This window comes from Pimephales promelas, chromosome 10 (assembly GCF_988280905.1).
Source record: "Pimephales promelas chromosome 10, fPimPro1.hap1.1, whole genome shotgun sequence".
NCBI lineage: Eukaryota > Metazoa > Chordata > Actinopteri > Cypriniformes > Leuciscidae > Pimephales > Pimephales promelas.
Genome location: NC_142778.1, coordinates 7609139 through 7625381, shown reverse-complemented (window position 1 = coordinate 7625381; position 16243 = coordinate 7609139). Strand labels below are relative to the sequence as shown.

At 38.3% G+C, this 16243-nt stretch overlaps 1 protein-coding gene across 1 annotated transcript; it reads left to right on the top strand.

Moving 5' to 3' along the window:
- Positions 1-4942: 4942 nt before the first annotated feature.
- ccnp (cyclin P) lies at positions 4943-15523 on the top strand. The gene is given in 10 exon segments (XM_039663949.2): positions 4943-5033; positions 5565-5693; positions 6529-6601; positions 10306-10475; positions 10554-10652; positions 11803-11958; positions 12025-12183; positions 12330-12508; positions 15025-15165; positions 15167-15523. Coding segments are annotated over 10 exon segments (1191 nt in total). The 5' UTR covers positions 4943-4982; the 3' UTR covers positions 15201-15523.
- Positions 15524-16243: the final 720 nt, after the last annotated feature.

Below are 16243 nucleotides of genomic sequence, written 5' to 3'. Positions count from 1 at the left end.
CTGTGCGTGCGTGTGCGGACGGACGGACGGATGCGTGTTCTCAAATCTACTTCTTAAACTGTGTGTCTCTTTGTTTCAATTTTTGTACATGGGCATAACGTTGAGTAGTGGACCGGGGTGGGATTGTTAGGGGTTTTGGGAGGCTCACACACACATACACACACACACACACACACACACTATAGATGTGAAAATGTTTGTGCTTTAAAGGGAAAGAGAGAGGAAGGCATCTCTAGCATGTAAACAGGGAGGTTGTGAACCTTGAAACCGGCTTTCTGGAGAGGCCAGTTTTCATCCGCTGCCCCAGAGGCTTGATGTTCCAAGGTCAGTGTATCATAGAAACTCTCCATCATGTTGTTTTCATTCTCTCAACAGTTTCGCAGGCATTGATGTTGAAGTTTAGAGACAAATGTATAGGCAACAGCAACCAAAAAAAGAAAAAAAGAGGATTTGAATGTCCTTTGTCCTGTTATTTAACTGCAATAGCTACTGCGTCAGTAGCAAACGGTGGAAACACGTACCTGCGTGCCACGCCATTGTTGTCGCAGCCTTTTCATTTCTCCTTTTTTTTTTTTATTAGTGCAGCAAGAAAAAAAAATGGTTAGGATGTCTGAGAGGAAATGTTCTACTTGATCTCCAGATGTGTAAGGTAGGCGTGCTTCTCCAGACAGAAGCTGTCACAACACACCGCTTGGATGTGTGAGGTGTTATTTTCTTCTTTTGCCTTTTTAAAGATTCTTCATGTAAGGAACATCAAACTATTTTTTTGGTTTTTATTTTATTCATTGTTTTATTTGGATCATTTTTTTTTTCCCCTTCATCTTTTTGTTCCATTCACCTACTCCCTGAAATTAAATTGTCTTGATAAAATATATATAAAATTTATATTACAGTAGTAAAGTTTTTCTTTTTGTTTGTTCGTTTCTTTTGTCCATTTTGTGTGAGTGTGCGCTTCATTTGTGCATGTGTGGGTGTGTAATAAGGTAGTCACAGTATATATTTGCAACGGGAAATGAAAACCCTCCTTTAAGATATGACGATCCTTCTTGTTTAAACATGATATATATATATGTATGTATATATATATATATATATTACCATCCCTCCTCCATAGACTTACTCATACAGGAAGGTCCGCTGGTTTCAACAGCAGGGCCGGACTGAAGTGCTTCTACGGGTCTTAAACGCATCATGCCCGATTGCCGTCTAGGTTTTGAAACAGCCCTTGTTGCCTTGACTGAGAGAGACCGCTAGATGGTGCCATTTGCCTGTCATTAAATAATACATTGCTCCGTACATGAATAACAATTGTGCACTCTCGTTCACAACATTAATGATGCTACAAGAGAAACTTTTGGGTGAGACGTGAGGGGCAAAGATCTGAATCGGTCTGCTGTAGTGGTTTCACCCATCTTTCTTGTGTGTATATACCTACCTGTTGGACAAATCAGCTTTGAAGTGAAATTATTTTGCAACTTTTAACCATCGACTGTTCTGTTCTGAATGTGATGAACAATCACGAATGTCATCATTGATGCACAGTTTGTTTGTTTTTAGTGCTGGGGATGCAAACGTTAGGGGAAACTTGAAATATGTCAGCAAACTTCTTCTTTTTTTTTTTTTTTTTTGCTACAGAGTGCTATGGGTTATGCTTTGCTATTAGGACATTCATGCAAGTAAATTCTTTTACCAAAAACTGTATGTCTGCCTCTTTTACTAACCCAAACAGTGTGTGAAATTAACTTAGTGGACAGCTAAAGTATTCATTTGAATATAATATTCAAATATAATATTTATTTGTCTTATTGAAGACGTTTATACTTCAAACAAATATCTCTTCAAAAGTATTCATTTGAAGTACTTGTACATGGAGCTAAAATACACCTTAATATCTTCCAGCCCATTCTCACCCCCATGGCGTCACCTAACTGACGCCTTGGGAAGCTTCAATATCTGACACTTTAGGCGCCCTTTAGCGTCAGTTAGATGACGCCGTAGGATCGCGTCCTACCTGAAGGGCACCTAAAGCGTCAAATATTGAAGCATGGTCAAAGGTGACGCCTTGGGGTGAGAATGCGTTCAGCTTCATAAACTTTATAGAGTAGTCGTGAATGTCTATGATTAGTCCAACAACGACAACGATTAAAAACTATTTATATTTTATTGCCAACATTGAAGACACCTGATGTAAACAAACACCGATCACCATAATGGTGACTTAAATGTATGTTTTTTGTTTGTTGTAAGTTTTACTCATTTTAAATGGTTAACTTTTATGGAATTAATTTCATTAATTATTGCTCAATTCTAATTTGTTAAATTTAATTAATAATATTGCTTGTAATCTGTTTCCGCAATTTTTTTGATTAGATAAAGTGTATTTGTTTTTACAGTAGAGCAGTAAGGTGCTCCTCCAGCGGACGAGGGCTCACTAAGGGGCTGTAAGATTTAATATTTAAAATAAGACTAGACAAGTGAAGTAAAACAAAAATATCAAAATGGAAACTTATTCCTATTTTAATTTGTCACCATCAACAACTTATTTTTAAGAAGGGTTTCACGATCATGGCAAACGTGTCATTTAATTGTATGGTTTAAAGTAATAAATACCTAAATGATTCATTTTAAAAAGATATGACATTTTTATATTAAACATAAATTTGCTTATTGTATGAAAATCTTCTGACAGTCGTCATTACATCTCAAGTATAATATAACCTATGGGTATTTGAATATTGTCGTGGACAATGATCAGTGCTGGAATCGCAGTTGATTTTAAAGATTTCTTTGGTCATGCCCATCACGCTGCTGATTTCCCACACAACAAATACTAACCTCTAACCCTACACTAATCCCTAACCCCTTAAACCTAAATAAGTGATCATTTACTCAAAAATGAATTTTCTGGTAGCCTATCACTTTTTCTTCAGTGGAAGATACAATTTTGGTCACCGAAACTGTGTGGCTACTGACATTCTTCAGAATATCATCTTTTATGTTCTGCAAAAGAATGCAAATCATACAGGTTTGGAATGACATGCAGAATAATCACATCTTGGTTGCTGCACAGGGGTCCATTATGTCTTCACTAGAAAACATGAAGAATCCAAATAAGTGAATTAATTAATGAGTTATCAAATAACATCTGTTTCCGGTAGTCTTTGTAATGACTAAAGAGCTGTTTTACAAGCACATCAATTCGCCCTGTGTGTATAATTTCTCCAAAAGCTAATCGTAATCAGTTAAGATGAGATTGGGAGTGTGGGTTGCACAGTTGCTCTACCCTTTAAATAAAGGCACACAATGTCTGGTTTCTGATAAATGTGTTGTTCTCAAGAGAAATCAAGGACATCCTGCAAAGATCATGCAACAAACACAACAGGCAATCCTGAACGATGTGAGAAAGACCAAAGCAAATCACCTAAAGAAAGGTTGAACAGGAAGAAAACGTGTTGTGTCCCGATATGCTGTGGTATAACCTAAAGAGGACTGTGCTATCAAGACAACCCAGCAATACTGCTGAACTGATTTGCGTGGAGGGATTCAAAAGTCTGCGACAGGAAACATTTGGTGGAGCTTGTACTGCTAAAGGAGGATTGACAAGCTGCTAAATTCAAGAATTCACTTATTCTGGGAATGATTACTCTCAAGGATTACTCTTCAACTAAACTGAAAACTTTTATGAGTTTTGGCTGTTCATTTACACGACAACAGAGTTTTGGGGGCCTGAAAATGTAAACTTAAGAAAACGGGCCTGTACCAGGGATGCAGGATTAGTTTTGAGTTGACAAAACCAAACCAATCCAACCAGGCTGTTGGTACCATGAAGCTGATCATAAACTTTCTCTGTCAACTGATGTGACATCAGAAGCGAGCAGCCAATCACAGAAAGAGTGAAACTGTGATTAATTTCTCTGAGAGAAGAAAATTAAAAAATTGAATTATGTATTTAAAATGGATTGCAGAATGGATTCATTACATTGGGAGACTCCGAAATTGGACATACCTCTGTCGTCTCAGTGCATGCACTCAATCGCTCTGGCACTTTGATAGCAATTAACTAGCCCAGTTCATTCAATATGGGCCAAGCAGAGAAGCGACCAAACACCTCCATGTTTTCCCTATTTAAATACAGTCACTCGAGCAGTGTAACTCGACCTGGGACGGTGACACAAAATAAAACTATAAATAAAGCTTTTCTAAGCGTATAAAATGGATAATTATTTTGGCGAAATAGCGCAAGTGCTTGGGAGCAGAGCACTTTGACTCGTGAAAAGTCCTCTCCCCCTTCTCCCTCTCCGGAGTGATGATATTGCTACGCCGAGTCCACATGCGCGCGAGTTGAAGTGCTCCCAAACACTTTCTGTGGTATTCCACCATACAATATAGTTATCCACTTTACACGCTTAGAAAAGCGCAAGGTTTTATTTTGTGTCACCTTGCTTGAAAGTCACAGACTGAAGCAGGTTTGATATTTTTCTGCAGGGCAGTGGGCCTCCAGGAGTAGGGCTGAGGACCTCCGCCTAGTCTAAGGGATTAAAACTTGTCACTATACTGACACTGAAATAAACCAATGGTGACCACTAGAACATTCTTAACACAAACACAGACTCATTCTGTGAATATGGTAGGCTACACTTTTAAATATGAACAGGATTAAATCAATGTGCAGGTCATGTAACTAATTAGATAGGCTAGTTTGATATTTTTTAATTTAATATTTAATTTATTTATCCTGTTAAAAATTATATTATTTTAATTATGTTATTAATCTTGGAGAAAGTCATGGTGACAAGTTTGTTTGGGGAACATAGCAACTCTAACTAGGACAATTTCTCTCCGACTCCAAATTTACACTCATGACAAGAGCAAGCTGAGGCGGGGCTTACTGACGGGCCAATTAGTAAGCTTTATTAGTGGCACAGGTGTTAATTAGCTGATGCTGTGTGTCAGTGAAGGTAGCTGCAGTGTCCAGGTGAATCATGGCTCGGACTGGGTTTTGTGATTCCAGGCAACTGTTGGACCTCCATATGGTGAGAATTCCTGTAAAATCTCTCTTTCAATTCCTAGGTGTATAGTGAATAATGGCCAACATGTGCCCAGTAAAACCATTTTACCTGATCAGCAGGAAACTGTGTACAAGTTCACTAGTATCAACTACATTCTTGATATCTGCTGGCATTGGGTTGACCAAAATATATGTCCATGTGACGTTTGCATAAAATGAGGTCTGTGGTAAACATTCCTTGAAGGAATGTTGTTGTATAATTACACCTCAAATGAGATTGTGTTGTGTCCTTAGAAAAATTGCAAGTATCTCAATTGACCAAGGGTTTCAGAATTCACATTTAAGTATACAGCCATTTTTTTGTCAAGTAAAAGCTCTTTGTGTGGGATTATCCACAGACATTACTTCGCTCATAATTGAAAACGTAGAGTTTATAGGGAATGAATGTCATTTGATTCATACAGATCCTGTACATTTGGATTGAAAGATTACTACTCTAAGGTGGTAAATGCTTTAACCTTTTTTGAATAAGTGAAATTGTTTTGTGCTTTGAAAGACTGAGGCAGGGCAAGCGCCTCTGCGGGTGTGGGCAAACTCCTGTATTCTGAGGGAGCGCAGGGTGTTTGCTGAAGGAGAGGAGCTTGGGTCAGGGCAGCACTGCAAACCTGCCCAGGAGAGTCGATGGGTAACTACACTCCAAAAAAACTACACACTCAAACTACACACACACAAAAAAGGTTCTTCAGCGGTTCTTTGCGTTGTGGTGCTATATAGCCCCACTATCATTTAAAGAACCTGTTAAGCCCAGTTTGGTTCTTCAGTGGTTCTCTGAGGTGGTTAATGTGCTCTATGGCACCTCTTATGGTTCTACATAGCACCATATGACAAAGATAAGTGCTAAATGGCACTTAAAGTGGTTCCCCTATGATTACAAGCCAATGAATCACTTTTAGTGCTATTTAGCACCATTTGTTTAGGTGAGAGGTCTTCAACCCTGCTTCTGGAGACCCACTGTCCTAAAGTTTAATTCCAACCCCAATCAAACACACCTGGAGCAGCTTATCAAGTCAATCACTGTGTGAAATCATCTGGATCGACATCTTGGGATCCTGGAGCAGAGTTCCAATCAGGACAATTTCAGAGTTTGTCAAGTTTGGCCTTACAACCAGGGTTTGGTGCTTCTACGTCAGTAGTGTTCACCTATGATTTTAGGGATGCGTTATGCGTACCATGAGGTTTAGGGGTAGGGACATGCTAGTTAAAATTCAGGAATGTTCCAGGATCAACAACTCTGCAAAATCTGGACATGCAGTCCAGCTCTTCTTGAAGCAGGTTGGAACTAGAGTTTGCAGGACAGTGGATCTCCAGGAGCAGGGGTGAAGACCTCTGCCGTATGTCTTTTATGTGCCAGATTAATGCAATAATTTGTAACCTTCTCTGAATGTAATGGATAAATAACCCTGGTGGACATGTGGTTCTTCAAATGATGTGTTCTCATCACCATTCTGCCATTTCTCAAGGTTCGAAGGCTTTCCATCTCTGCAGAGGATGGGATCATAATGGACTATGCTCCTCAAGACGTACCACTTTCAGGTGACATGAAATGGCATGTTCAATGCTGCTTAAGTAGTCCATGATTGTATACATTGTTCTCAATTTAGTGTACCAAATCTAAAGTCATGTCACACAAGACATACGAATTCTCTGAACATAAATTCAACGCATAAATGAGTCAATATGATATTATACAATCTTCTAGTCCACTAAAATTTGCTCTTTATTCAGCTATGAGGTCACGCCGTGATTTATTGATTTTCTGTCGGTCACAAGGTTTCACATAGGAACTCGCAGAGTTCACCAAACCTGAACTTTGGAATTCATCGAAATGTGAAACATTTTCGCATGAGCTTGTGTTTCCACTCCCATGCATTCGCATATGAATGGAAGTCAATGGATTGACTGTGATCACCCCTTAACGGGTCACTCCACCTCTGGAAAGATGAATGTGTTTTTAAAATGGGTGATTTATGTAGAAGAAATGTGAAATTATTTTTGAATTTGGAGCTTTCTAGACTGAGGAAAGACAGAAAATGTGTTTTTGGCTAATTTGGATGAACGACAACTCCCAGAATGCACTGCTTCGCTGCCCTAGGAGGCAATGCCAACCGGTTACAGCGCAGTAGGTAAACAAATCTAGGCTAGTGAGTCTCCGTGATGGGTCTGACCGAAAATGTGTTTCGAGATGGCCCAACATGTCCGGGATTCAGCTTTTGCGTTCTACCGTCGCCATTCATGTTTACTGTGGCGAGCAGGACGCGTGAGGGCCACGGGAGAACGGCACGAGGCCGGTGGCGTGATTGCCGATGAGTGACGCCTGTGAGGCGCAAGTTACCGGTCTCGTATCCCTCACGGAGGAGCGCGAATTTTCTTAGCAATGTTAAAAACGCACATCAACCGATCACTTGTTTAGCGTTCATGTAAACACTACATTCAGAATTACCAATCACAACGAATTCAGTTAGATTGAAACAAAAGCTCTGCATGTAAACAATATATGGCGACTACAGAAAGCAAAAGCTGAATCCCGGACATCGACGGCCGGACATGTCTGGGAAAAAGAGGACGGTAACCACTAAAGTTACTTCTCGGCTTTCTCCACAGAACAAGAGCCTGCTAGCTTAGCTTCCAAAAAAGATGGCCGTCACACTGTTTAATCCCAATCCTCCATGATGCATCCGTCTGCGCATTCAGTACCTTCGTCCATATTTTTAAAAGTTTCTGCCAGTGAAATCAAACGCGCTGGCACTGATCTGTGATTGGTCTGTTAGCGCATTAGGCCCAACCCCCTATGGGTGGGTTTGAAAGGGTGAGATCTAGTGCTTGTAGTCTTTACAGAAATTCTCCCCTCTTACACTTCCTCCTACAATGACGTAAACTGATGATTTTTGCGTCATTGTAGGAGGAAGTGAAAAAGGTAAATGGCAGATTTCTCTCATCTCAGGGGAAAGTGTTTCATGACCATTCAATGACTGGGTTTCTAACAATGGAAAGCTTAATGCAAATGGGTGGAGTGTCCCTTTAACCCAAGTTACTGTCTGGGTACACAGCTGTCAGTTGGTTTAAAAACTATTTTACAGAACGAACGCAGTGTGTTTCTATAGACGGTCTTAAATCAGACTTTATAGAAATTACTAAAGGTGTTCCTCAAGGTTCGATTTTAGCCCCCATTTTATTTTCTATATTCATTAATAATATTGGACATGGTGTGAAAACTGCTAAATTACACCTTTATGCAGATGATACTGTGATATATTCAGTTGCCCCTTCACTGAACCAAGCCATAAATTACCTTCAGTTAGCCTTCAATCAGCTTCAAATCTCACTGCATGGTCTCAAGCTAGTGCTAAGTAAATACTAAGAAAACTAAATCTATGATGTTTTCTAGGGCTCGTTCCCAATCCTCAGATAAAATAACCATGAACACACTAGATGGTGACCTAATTGAAAATGTTTCCTCATATAAGTATTTAGGTTTTTGGCTGGACAACAAACTTTCTTTCAAAGTTCATGTTGAAAAGCTTGTAAAAAAAGCTGAAACTACGACTGGGGTTTTACTTTAGGCATAAGGCTTGTTTTAATTTGTTAGCTAGGAAAAAACTTGTACAGGCCACTTTTTTAAGTGTTTTGGACAATGGTGATGTCGTCTACATGCATGCTGCCTCTAGTACTCTGCACCTTTTAGATTCTGTGTATCATTGTGTTCTACGTTTTATAACTAACTCTGGTTACCGTACTCATCATTGTACGCTGTATGAACTGGTAGGCTGGACGTCACTAAATCTACGTAGACAACTTCATTTGCATATTTTTCTATATAAAGCCATGTTGGGTAAATTGCCGGCATATTTATGTAATCTCCTTAAGAAGAACTCTAGCAGTTTTTCTCTCCGTTCCACCAGATGGTTTTCTTACCAGGTTCCAGGGGTTTTTACTGAGCTGGGGAAAAAAGCCTTCTCTTACTTTGCGCCATGGTCCTGGAATAATTTGCAAAATTTGTTACATCTAAATGATCTAGTTCCATTAAATGAATTTAAGGCCATGTTAAAATGCAATATAACTCAAAAATGTAACTGCCATATGTGACCTGCTCTTTTCTTTTCCGTGTGATGATTGTTTGTTTGTTTGTTTGTTTTGGACTGTTGTATTTTGTATATAAATTGAATCTGGTGTGCCGTCTTGGCCAGGTCTCCCTCGGAAAAGAGACTCGGTCTCAAGGGACTTCCTGGTTAAATAAATAAAAATACTGCTAAATTTAGATGTTAATGCTAAATTTAATCCAACAACTACAATGTTTTGGCCCAACATGGCCCAATTTAACTCATGCACATGCTTCATTAAGTTGCGTGCGTTAAAAATGCCAACTAGATTTTTGCGTTTATCCTTGTAAAACTCGCTACCACAATGTTGCTTTAATTTAGGTCTAATATATTTTCCTCCATTTTAACCCTGGTTTCCTATCTAGTCCCAGCCTAAAATGCATGTTTGAGCTGCAACTTGCCACTGAAATATCTTGTTTTGTCTCAATATGCTCACCAGTAATGTTTTTTTTTTTCTGTTTTTTTTCTAAGGCACGTTTATAAAATCTTAAGTGTCATATTTGAACTAAATGCAGATCTAATTCTGGCTTAATCTAAGCCCTGTCCGTGAAACCAGGCAACTGTGTTCGCAAATGGTTTGGGTTTTTTTTTTTCAATTAAGACAGGTTTTGTGTTTCTTTTTGGGTCTAATTGATTGTAGGCCTCATGTGCCTCAGTTTTTGAGTAAAAAGTGCATTATTTGTGGATAATTTTTCAATATTCCACAAAATATGGATTTTGCTCTGTTTATCACACTAATGTGCTTTAATGTTTAACCATGAATTTGACAAAAATATTGATTCCATTATTTGGTGTTAATAACTATAATCGATAAATCTCTCATTATGCTATTAGAAATCCCCTAGGTCGTGTAAAGGTCAATGTGGTAACCTATATTAACTATTTTAGTGCAAAAGAAAATGATCTGAACACAACAAAAGGATTAACCCTTAAATGACAATGCAGAATACAGAAAATTCCTTTATGTGGATGGTTTTCTTTTTCTATTTCTGACTTATTCTCATGGATGACTGTAGTGCAGACTACTTATTTCACTATAGTGCATCAGCTCATAATAGCCCATGTTAACCCACAGTGTTCTGGAATGAAGGTTTCTAGTGTTTCAGTTGAACATTTATCAATCCTGTGTGACCATGCTAGATGTCTGTGAAGAGGAGGCTTTGCTGCAGTATCTGAACAGGTTGCCAGGTCCACCAAGTCTGCGGGAACTGATGCCTGGACTTCTGCGCAGACAGGTGGAGGTAGCCATCAGCAAGCTGGGACTCCTTTATGACCAGACCTACGCATGGGACATCTTTTTAGACATGATGGTGAGGGTATGATTGATATTAGCCTATAATGTTGGTTTCCCTTCACTGTGGTCATGTTGTTTTTCCCTCTGATTACAGAGAAGTCAGATACTATGCACTCTCCCAAACGTTGACCTTCCCAAGCCTTTCACTGACATTACCAGAGCTATTTTAGTTGACTGGCTAATTCAAGTCCATGTAAGTGCAATAGATGCAAATTTGTAAGTATGACCTATTTGTTCCTTATCTGTTCTTGAATGAGAGGGGAAATTAGCCATCAGTGTGGATTATACTATATAAGAGTTAGGAGTGTTATCCTTATTGTGTTATTTATATTACTGGTCAAAAGTCTAGACTAATTATGTATTTAATAATCAATTTAAATGATTTAATTGCTTAATTATAAAAGTCTAATATACTACAGTATATTATACGGTCTAATTTTATTATATAAGTGTAAAATACTACAAATACAGTAAAAATAGTAATACATTTTAAATGCACTGTTTTCTTTAGTATATATTCATTCCTATGATGGCAAAGCTGGATTTTTTTGCAGCTGTTTCAGTGTCATGATCTTTCATAAATCATTTTAATATGCTGTTTTGGTGTTTTATTAATGGTTCTTACCACTTTTGGAAACTTTTATTTATTTTTTATTTTTTCATTTGTGTGGAAACTTTGTCTTCCAGAATTCTTTGAATAGTTCAAACATGGTAAAAAAAGAAAAGTTGATGCCTTAAATAAAATCAACTTAAAATTAGTTTAATCTTGTATAATCTTCAATTATAATTAAATTTACTATAATCTAAAATTGCGTCACTTATTTTGAACTTTTTAACGTTATAAACATCTTATCGGTCTCTTTTGGTCAGTTTAATGTCTTTGCTCAAATATTGATTCCTTTAAAAAAAATAATAAATTAAAAAAAACTTGGCCCTGTATTTCAAGTGTATCATGGTTTCCACAAAATATTAAGCAGAAAAACTATTCAATACAGGATTATGATAATAAATGTTTCTTGAGCACCAAATAATGATTTCTAAAAGATATTGTGACACTGGAGTGATAAAACTGACAATTCAGCTTTTCTATCAGTCTTCACAGGTAAAATTTACATTTTTAGAAATTAAAAAGGTACTTTAGACTGTATAGTATTTCGAGTATTAGACCGTATAGTATTTTTATAACTATCAAATAAGTGCAGGCTTGGATTAGCATAAGCAACTGCTTTAAAAACATAGTCATTTTTAGTACAAAATTGACCTGAAATGTATAATGCATAATTTATTTTATTTATTTTTTTTTTTACTACTAATTACATAATGGACACTTGTTTTCACCTCAGGAAGTGTTTCAGTTCTCAGAGGAAACTTTGTATCTGGCGGTACACCTTCTGAATCGAGCGCTAAGGCTCATCAAAGTGTCCATCTCCTGCCTGCAGTTGCTGGGTGTGGTTTGCCTCTTTCTGGCTGCCAAAAAAGAGGAATGTCTATTACCAGAGGTACTTCACATCTCCATTAAACTTTTTAACACTGAACTCGACACTAAGCTATCGATTGTTGGTCAGGTTTCAGAGCTCTGCTATCTGATGGAGAATGCCTACAGTAAGAAACAACTGCTTCGGATGGAGAGGAGAGTTTTAACTGGGCTCAAGTTTGATCTTTATTACTGTCCCCCACTTCACTTTCTTCTCATCACTGCTTCCATTGCACGCTGCAGCGACAAGGTCCGTTTAAAGGTTCAGCTTAAACTGAAGCTAATAAAAAATGTTAAAATATTATTACCATTGTTAAAAGTGAAGTAGGACCAAACAGAATAGCAAAAACTCGTACTTGAACATCAACAAAATGTGTTCCTAAATGGTTTGTTCAGTGGGTCTGGATGGCCCGGTACCTGTTGGAGCTGTCGCTCCTGGAGGAGCAGTGTGTGGTGTTTCTGCCCTCTCAGCTGGCTGGTGCTGCCCTCCGACTGGCCCGAAGGATCCTCCAGGAAGCTCCCACTCCAGATGGAGAGACGGCCTGGTGCATTGCCTCCAGTATCTATAAAGGAAGGTCAGGAGAATAGCCTTTTAGTGCTGCTCACAGTTGTGGTGTTGGTGTTTTAGATTGTTTTCTGGGAGATTAACCTTAAATGCATTGTTTTGACAAGGACCTTAAGAGACTCCAGTGATTAACACTACCAGTCAAATGTTAACATTGTAAAAATGAATATGCTTTATCTAATCAAAAAAATTGTGGTAATAGATTACAAGCAATATTATTAATTAAATGTAACAAATTAGAATTGAGTAATAATTAATCAAATTAATTCCTTAAAGGGGGGGGGGGGTGATTGCGATTTCACTTTTTTCATTTTAAATGGTGTGTAATGTTGCTGTTGGTGCATGAACAGTATTTGCAAAGTTGCAGCGCTGAAAGTTCAGTGTAAGCAGAGATGTCGTCTTTTAAAAATCTGAAGTATATTGCCTTCAAACGACTGTGTTTTAGACGTCACCAACCCATACGTTTACGTCAACCCCTCCCTCAGGAAAATGCAAAAAAGGGCATGTGCATATTTCTGCGGTTTGAGTGTGGTGTTCACCCAGCTGTCAGGTCTTTTGTGTTCGAGCTTCCCACGGACGCTGTACTTCGTCAACAATGGATACAATTTATGTTTGATTATGTTCCTGAAAATGACGATCGTAATTTAGCTCTCTGTGCTGCGCATTTACGGAAGACAGCTTCCAGAATCTCCACGAGTTCAACACCGGATTCAACAAGAAACTGTTACTAAAACATGAAGCAGTTCCAACTTTAAATCAAGAGGCAGCAGTTGTTGGGCCACAACCTGTAAGTAGGCTAAGACTTAATCATTTTAAATGTATTTGCATGTATAATTCCAGACGTAGCCTTGTTTATTTTTCTTTTTTTTTTCTTTCAAATACCAGCGCTGGCTTTATAGCCACTAGGCTACTAGTTGTACTAAATTCAGGTCCATAATGTTTGTACGCGTTTGTCGTAGACACAAAATAGCATAAGTACTAATATTTTAAACGTTTTTTTTTTCATGTATGCTTAATGACGTTATTTTCGATTTGATCAAGAACGTAAACTAATGCCAACGCTGTTTGAGTATAACATTAGTAGCAAGTCAGTTGCTATTGATGCCAGTCAGATGCTATTGTATTAAACAAACGTGTATAAAGTAAAAAAAAATTGGAACGTTTAGTGAGCTGTGTGTGGTGAGGTTCTGCTTGACTCTCTTCATTGCCGCTTTCTCGGTCTGATTCTGCCTCAAACTGATACTGCAGTTCGACACCATTATTTACATCTGGAGCGCAAGCACGTTTCGCCCGTAAAGGTAATGGGCGTTAACCTTCTGGACGACGTGAGTGAAAGTTTAGCTTATCACAACACACTGGGCCAAACTAACCAATCTGAGCTCACTGTGTGTTTCTGAGAGAGTGGTTTCATAGACTCAAAGTTTACTGGTTGTTCAGGGGACAGAGGAGAGCGCAGCTTACAATAAAGGTGAAGTTTATGAAAAATAAGACTTTTTAAAAAAAAAAAGAAAAACCACAAATACATGTTATAATGCACCCCATAAACAGAATCATGTTATAATGCACCCCATAAACAGAATCATGCAAAGAAAAAAAGCTGTAACCCCCCCCCCCCCCCCCCTTCCCCTTTAAAAATTAACCATTTCAAATGAGTAAAACTTGCAACAACAAAAAAAAAACTAAACAAATTTAAGTCACCATTATGGCGATCGTTTTTTTTTTTTTTTTTTTTGGGGGGGGGGGGGGGGTATTTTTACAGTGTAGTAGTAATTTTTAAGTTTTATCATTAAAAATCGTGTGTATTAATTGCGGTTTGCTTGGTTTTTATTTTTTGTAATTCGGTTTTTGCAGTATAACAGCCACAGATGCTGACATGGAATTAAATAACTATTGATTTATTATTAATATTACGCTCGCCTCATATATGGCAAAGCTGAATTTAGCACCAACGGCACTAACCCTGCATTCTTTCAAAAGTTCAATGAACTGCATAAAGATTTGAATGGTGTATTAATTTCCACAAATATTAAAAAGTAAAAACTGTTTTCAACATTGATACTTTTTTTTTTTTAGCCCAAAAATGGCATATTAGAATGATTTCTTATAAATTGTGATGCTGAAGACTGTAATGATGGTGGTGAAAATACAGCTTTATTATTACATGAATAAATTGTTATAAAATCTTTAAAAGGCAGAGAAAATAGGTTCTTTTTAAATTTTAGTAATATCACAATATTATAGTATTATATTATGCTATCCATTCCAAGCACATCTGATGTGATTTAAAACGATTCTGAACTTTTGACTGGTAGTGCATGTGTAACAATAATGGGATCATTTCAAGACATCCTTTTGTCAGTTATTGATATCCTTTTGTCCGCTTCCAAACTGTGTTTCTGATAGAACCAGTTCTATTTAATGCTTTTAGGCAATTAAAATCTGCAATGCAGAAAGATATTCAAATTTGATTGAATAAATCTTGCTAATGTTTCTTTCCACCGTCCCTCCCCACTATTTCTGAGGCAGTGAAGCAGCTCTCCTCAGTATAATGCAGATCATGGCCATGGCAGCAGCGAGAGCACACACTCGTGAGACCCGTGCCACTTTCATCAAGTTCTCCACCATACAAACCCTCCATGTCAGCATGCACCCTGCCCTGAAGGCCGCCTGGCTTACTGGGCCTGTCGTGCCCTCGGACGTGACGCTCCAACGCCGGTGAGGAGGCCGGAAATGCTCGGGACCGCTCATAGCGCTGCTACTTTAGGGAGGGAAGTAAACTTTGTGAGGATTGAGAGCTGGTTACTCTTTTTGGACTGAATTGTTTGTAATTTTTTTATTGTAATCTTATGTCACCTTGATGTAAAAGGATAAAAAAAAGGATTTATGTCTATGTAGCTTTTAAGTGTTTCTCAATGCTATGGTGTGAACTTTAGAAACTGGAATGGATGTTGGTGACTGTTTTTGAAAATGTGCTTTCCATGTCTTAAGATTGTAAAATAAAATTATAATGTTTTGGAAAACTGCATTGGGAATCTATACATGCTTCATGTCATAAAAAATGAAACGTTTTTTTTAATTCTTCTGATTCCTGTGTAGGCGGTTCCTTCTCACATGACTCTCAGAAGGGGCGTCATGTGCTGAGGTGCCAGATCTGCTTGCATGTTAAAGGCATTATTATTGCTGATTCATTTTGAAGCTAATGAACATTAAGAAAAAAATCATAACACTATTGTATTGTATTGCCTTGTGCTAATTTCATGCATTGGCTATATTTTCCTGACACATCTGTGTTCAGTTTGTCGAAAGCATTAGGGATGCGGTAAGTAGGCTGTGTGCTGGACCTCCTCAATCTGCTGATTGTAAACCATTCCTAGGCTATTATAGCAGCACATATTTAATGTCTACGTGATGTCAAACCCTCAGACTGTGGGAACGGTTCCAAATTATCTTAATTACGCCCGTTTAAAAAACTGATTTAGCAATAGCTGTGATTTCTTTTCTATTTATGACGTCACCTGAGCCGAGCGCAAATGTGTCAACGAGCGCATGTGCACAGAACATGTGCGCGCAGCTCCTCTACTCTCGTTCTCACATGTCCGCGCACACCCGCGCAGCTGATTGGCTGACCCGAGCGCGCGGCGTCATTGAGCTCTGCAAAAAACCACGTGGCGCTGTAGTAGAACAGCTGAGCGCTCGAAATCTGACACATTTGAAAGGCGCGTGTGAGACACAAGATTTCACGGAG